This window comes from Phaseolus vulgaris, chromosome 2 (genome assembly GCF_000499845.2).
Source record: "Phaseolus vulgaris cultivar G19833 chromosome 2, P. vulgaris v2.0, whole genome shotgun sequence".
Classification (NCBI taxonomy): Eukaryota; Viridiplantae; Streptophyta; class Magnoliopsida; order Fabales; family Fabaceae; genus Phaseolus; species Phaseolus vulgaris.
The window spans coordinates 12,747,977-12,754,045 of NC_023758.2; the positions used below are offsets into that span (position 1 = coordinate 12,747,977).

A 6,069-nucleotide genomic window follows, 5' to 3' on the forward strand; every position below is an offset into this window, starting at 1 on the left:
TCATGAAGATGTTGCATAATAACATACCCAACTTTATGTAAATGCAGTGGTCAATAAGAATCAAACCTAAATCTTTATGTTTGTTATTCTAATACCTTCTAGGATCTTAATGAATAAGATGAATGAATTAGTAAGTAATATGTACTTCTTATATTAATATAATTATTTGATATTAATACGAAATCGTGTTAATCACAAATTACACACATTTTTTACATTAATAATTCAATGTTTATGTTTTCTTTATGAAAAAATTATACCTTTATAGTATTACGAAACATTGAAAATTAAATACAGAAAAGTTGAAGGACAGTAGTGTATTAGTGTTTGGTGATAGAAGAAGAACAAAGGGTCTGAGAAAATTGTTGGACTATTTTGATTCAATATTTTTTTCATTTTATCACCTACTTGTTTATATATGCACCTCCTAGAAGTAACGAGAGTTTTCAAACCGTCGGCAATAACGGGAGTTTTCAAATCGCTGGGAATAACGGGAGTTCAAATCGTCGAAAATAACAGTGGTTTCAAGACCGTCGGAAAGTGATTATTTTTCAGGAATTCAGAGAAACCACCAGTAATCAATTAGTGATGCTAGATCTTCCAGAAAAAAGCAAACCGCGAGTAACACACTTAATGGGGTTTAAAACCGTCGGAAACTCCAAAATACAGTCCCCGTTAAAAATAATTTTTTTAGTGTGTTAATCTAGTTAAAATGTGAAGTTTTATACTACTAAAAGTTTAGTATGAATTTTATAAAAAAAAAATAAAGAAATTTATCTTACTTTTTTCTCCTAATCTAAACTCCTACTCTCTCTCCTCTTTTTTTCTTTTCTTTTTCTTCTTCTTCTTTTGGTCTCTTACTTTTCTTTATTCCATCCAAATAAAAACTAAAAGAATTATTTTTTTGTCATAAGTATGTTGGACCTTTAACTTATGAGTATAGTAAGGCCATTTATTACCTAAAAGCAAAGCAGCATACGTTTATTCTTATTTTTAGAAAAAGAGTAATGTTTTACTACTATGGATGGAGAAACGTTTAACAAGAATAAAAGAGTCACATAATACCCTTGGTTTGTCTTGAGAAAGTATTTTTATTTATACAAGAGGATACATTATGCATTTGATAATTTCTTTTACTGTCATCTTCTAAGTGGATAAATTTATCTTTTAATAAATAAAAATAATAATTTATTTATTCATTGAATAAAACAAATAACTGAATAATTTTTCTTTATTTCAAAATAACTAAATAACTTTTTTTTAAAATAACAACTATTTAATCTTTTTAATACTATTTTTACAAAATCATATATATATATATATATATATATATATTATTCATCCATACCATCATATACATCCATTATATAAAGTAGATATGTCATTTGGTAACTTTTGTTTTTGGTGTGATTGAGCAATTTTATCATTTAATAAATAAAAAATAATTTACTTATTTAATAAAATAATTAATTAAATAGTTTCTCTTTATTTCGAAATAGCTAAATAATTTATCTTTTTAAAAATAACGGTTATATAATTTTTAATACTATATATATTAAATTATATTTTATTTTTTAATTAATTATTCATAAAAACTAATAAAACTATAAAAATAATAAAGTTATAAAAGTTAGAAAAATGTATATATTTTAATGTAAATGTAAATACTCGTACGCCTATGTGTTTTTGCTAGTTTCTAATTATAGAAATATTATTTTATTTATTATTTTCAAAACTTAGTATAAAAAATAATAAAAAGTAGATTTTACTTTTCTCGGTTTTATTATTTACTTTCATCATACATAGTTCTTTTTAAAACAAACAATAAAGTAAAGTTTTAATAACTCAGTAAAAATCGAAAACATTTTCTTAAGCTAAACAATCCCTTAATTTCTCATTGTGGATAATTCACCCAAACTAGATTATACTTCATTTTTCTAAACGCCAACTTTTTTGCTGCTGTTGGAAAGTAAAAAAGAACAATTCCAAACTGGAACAAAATCTCTATCCTTTGGCAAATGCTTTCAGTAACACAGTGATGAGGAAAATTTGAAAAAAAAAATGATAACAAACAATAAATGAATAACTTAAACTGAGGAACAGTTTGAGGCTATCATCTGTCACTTCACTTATCTACTAATTTGCGTGCACGCTGGTTGGCACCTTTGACTCTAGAGTTCATCTCATCAACATCGTCACCAAGATGATCAAGAGCTTTGTTTTGCCTGCAGTTATCACAGTACATTCACCATTACTGAATCAAATAGTTCTCTCAGATAACACAACTATTCACAAATATGTAATTTACAACATCCAAATTTTTCATGACAATGACTCTTCAGCATTCAACTCTAGTCAAATTTTCCCACACATTCACACACTGAACGATTTTAAACTATCTGATGAACATTACACTGTTCAAATTTTAAATGTGCATATATAAATAAAGTGTATGAAGGACTATAATACATTCATATATCTAACTATTCTTGAAAGATCACACTGTTTATATTTTGTTTCAGTAAATTAGAGTTAAAACATGCTTTAAATTGTGAGTCTAAGTAGGTTTAATGATTAACTTAACTTCACAAACCAACTTATAAGATGATATTTGCACCACACTTATGTATTATAATTTGAGGTTATCACTGCATGAATATGTGAAAGTTTGACTACACTGAATCCGGTTTCCATAATATTTTGTTCATTTATTCTTCATGGTTAAGATTATCAGTTGCTCCATTCCATAAGCAGAATATGATGAATACCAACAATAAACAATGCAACAGAAATCTATATTGGTAAGAATAGTTACCTGTCAAGTTCAGATCCCATGCCAATTGCCATACCCTTCAAATCACCCAAGATGTCACTTAGATCCGAGAGTGCATCGTCTTGTTTAGCTTTCTCATACTGTTTTAGTAACACCACGAGATAATACAGAGAAAAGGTTACTTGAGAAAAACCAATACTTAATAGGCATAACATTACATAGAACAAAGCACTTACATCCACTTTCTGATAGGCACTGTCAGATTCATTAGGAGGTGTGGTAGGGGCTGAGCGTCCCTTAGGCACAGGAGCTAAACCCAACTTCTCCCTATCTTCCTTATTATGTATATCCTTTTTCCCCGTCTTTTCTGTTCAGATACCACATTCCATTACATTATTGTATGTTGCCTGGCCTATGGAAGAAAATAACCAAAATTTGAGTTGTAAAAGTGAAGGATGAGGAACATAAACCTGGTGTGATTACAGGGCCTTGGATATTCTTGGTCTTCTTTGGCTTCCAGGGTTTGGAGAACATGCCCCCAAGATTGTTTAAGAGTTTTTCACCCTGAAGATCACAATTTAAGTTTTTGGAACTATAAATACCACATTAGAGTTATATAAACAAAAACGAAATCATAGCTTTCATTTTCTTTTCATTTTTTATACTCTTACCCCTTCTTCAAAGGGTCTCAATTCATTCGGATTGTTGTTGATATTGTCTCTAGTATCTAGGTTTAAAATTGATGCAACCATGATAGATTGTAATGAAAACTATATCAAAACAATAACTATATCCATAAGTCAGAACCTTGATAGCTTAGGTATACAATATTAGCAAACAAAGGAACCTATATGTTCTACGTGAATGATCAAAATGCAACAGCAGGGGCATTATACTCCAATCACAATTGGTTTTTTTATCTCACCAATGCACATAATAAAAGTTTGTATTAAAGATTATTTAAGTTGTCCAAGTTGAAAATGGTGAAGGCCATTAAAATGTTATTTATCAAAATGCTGCCTTATTAGAGATACAAAAAAATAACCTAAACTTTGTACTTAGAAATGAAAGCAGATATACTCATACCCTACTCAAATCCTTCTCAGTATCAACAACCATATTGTGGGTCCTGGTTATCTGATCACCCTGCTCGTGCAACATCTCAAGGGTCTTTGTGGCTTCCCCTCTGATGTCCTCAGCAATCCTCAAACAATTGTCGACACTCTTTGTTGTCTCCTCAGACTTGTACACTGCATAGTTTTCCAGCTCCTGAACACTTTGGTTCTCTAGCCCCCCAGAGTCACGGAAACCATTCTTGTACCTGTCTTTGTCTTTTGATGCAGTGGAGGAAGGCTTCCTCCCCCAATCATCATCATCTTCATCGAAATAGTTTCCTTTGGATTTTTGAACTGGGAGGACAGGTTCTGAAACTGTTCTTTTTTCTGCAGTAAGGGTTGTCTCCTTATCCGCTTCAGTTGGTGGTGGCGCTGCTTTTCTAAACCCAAACATTTTTCACCTGCTAGCACAATCCAACAGCATAGAAACAGAAAAAGTAAATTAAGTAATCAACATAGTGTTTAATTTTGATACACAAGTCAAAAGACTTTAACACATTCAATTAATTAGAAATCACCATTAGTATGATAATGCACAAATAGAAGGCACTCTAAAAAATTGTTATACTATTTGTACATTCTAATTAAATACATTAACATACAGCATTACTTTTACACTATTACATGGAATGGCTCTTTCAAAACTACTAAGACTGATTTACTAAGTGCTGTAAGAAATATGAACCACAAATAGATACTTACTAAAGATAAACAGAAGCATAAACATTCAAATTCAGAAAAATAAAAATATAAAAACTAGCCAAGACATTTTGGTGCATGCCCAGATAACCCACGATCACTGCTACAAAAAGAATGCTTTTAGCAACTAAGGTAAAAAAAAAGAGTCGACAATGAACTCCTGCATCTAAGCTTATGTTTGATTTTCTATTTGCAAAATTTGCAAAGACTACTTGAGATTTTCAAAATTCAACTAAACAATGTTGTTTAGGCAATGGACATAGACAAAATGTGGAATTGGGGAAGATGTTGAACAAGATGTACATGGAAGAAAAAAGGTGATAAAGTAAATGGTAGCTATTTCTATTTTTGTTTTTTAAAACACCTATTTTTGGAAATAATTTTCAAAACTCCATAGATTTTGGATGAGAAATTGATTGTTGAATAACGTAAAATGGTTGTAGAAAACCGTCTCAAAAACCAGAAAGATACTCACACATAACATGTCCTAAATTTCTAAAATCACTAGTTTACTTGCTGGCGAAGGTAACACAACCAATAACACACCACACTAAGATAAAATTCCGTGCTTTCATGAATCAAAGTGCAATGCTTCAGAAATAGTACCACAAATTAAAACAAATGCAATCAAAGAAACCCATCATGCAGAACGCAGCAAAGCTTTTACCAAGTAAATTATCTGTGAAAGCTGAAAAATTGTGAGAAGGGTACCTGAATTTTGAGGCCAACAAGGTCAACAGTGGTACACAAACCCAAATGTGGCAATGGGTTTGCGAACTAAAGAGGAACAGGGGATGGTTGAAACTGAATGGAAAAGACTGAGAATTGTGTTCGTTTCGTTGAAAAATAAGAAACCGATGAAAGGTGTCGCGGAAAAACAGAGACCCACGCGTTGTTTCAACCGTAAACAACATTTGACAATTTTAGTTGTTACAAAGCTAAAATTAATTTTGACTCAAAATATTAAGATTAAAAGCCTTTTTTTTCTTTAATTTTTTTAATTAGATCGCCGTATAATTATTTTTAGTCCAGTTATGTATTAAAATTAAACTCTACAATCATTTATAGATTAAGATGAAATCCTTTGTACTAAAAAACACAAACGATTTTTATGATATACTATTTTATTTTATTCAGTTAATTTAATTGATGTAATAATTTTTATTATTTTATATATTAATTCTAAATTTAATATATTATAAATACTTTTTTATATACCATATTATTTAAGTTTTTTTTGTTTAAATTTGAAAACATATTTAAGATATTTAAAGTTAATCTAGAAGGAACTTGAAGTCATAATAGAAAACAAATTAGATGGGAGAGAGAATAGAGAATTTGAAAATTAAAAATAGAACTTCAGAGTCAGACAACAAGTTTTGAGAAATATTTGAAAATGAATAAAACAAAATAAAAATAAATAAAAGGGTTTTATATAGATTAAATGGTATACTGGAAACTAAAATCTGAATATAAAAAAAA

General features: G+C 29.6%; 1 protein-coding gene across 2 annotated transcripts; it reads right to left on the minus strand.

Moving 5' to 3' along the window:
- Positions 1-1,991: 1,991 nt before the first annotated feature.
- LOC137809621 (putative SNAP25 homologous protein SNAP30) lies at positions 1,992-5,426 on the minus strand. Of its 2 annotated transcripts, XM_068610729.1 has the most exons (6): positions 5,299-5,426; positions 3,860-4,289; positions 3,244-3,337; positions 3,010-3,140; positions 2,816-2,913; positions 1,992-2,225 (listed from the first exon to the last, which is right to left on the minus strand). In XM_068610729.1, exons 2-6 carry the CDS (start codon positions 4,280-4,282, stop codon positions 2,126-2,128), a joined length of 846 nt encoding a protein of 281 aa, XP_068466830.1. In that variant the 5' UTR covers positions 4,283-4,289; positions 5,299-5,426; the 3' UTR covers positions 1,992-2,125. The 2 variants fall into 2 exon arrangements, with proteins under 2 accessions (XP_068466830.1, XP_068466829.1); XM_068610728.1 differs by having other exon boundaries at positions 2,816-3,140.
- Positions 5,427-6,069: the final 643 nt, after the last annotated feature.

What these genes read in the sequence shown, in the direction of transcription:
- LOC137809621 (XM_068610728.1), bottom strand. Translation starts at nt 4,282, where the DNA reads ATGTTTGGGTTTAGAAAAGCAGCGCCACCACCAACTGAAGCGGATAAG. An exon ending in CTGAGAAGGATTTGAGTAGG is followed by an intron (nt 3,338 to 3,859) that starts GTATGAGTATAT and finishes TGTGATCTTCAG; the next exon opens with GGTGAAAAACTCTTAAACAA. An exon ending in ATGGGATCTGAACTTGACAG is followed by an intron (nt 2,226 to 2,815) that starts GTAACTATTCTT and finishes TGATAACTGCAG; the next exon opens with GCAAAACAAAGCTCTTGATC.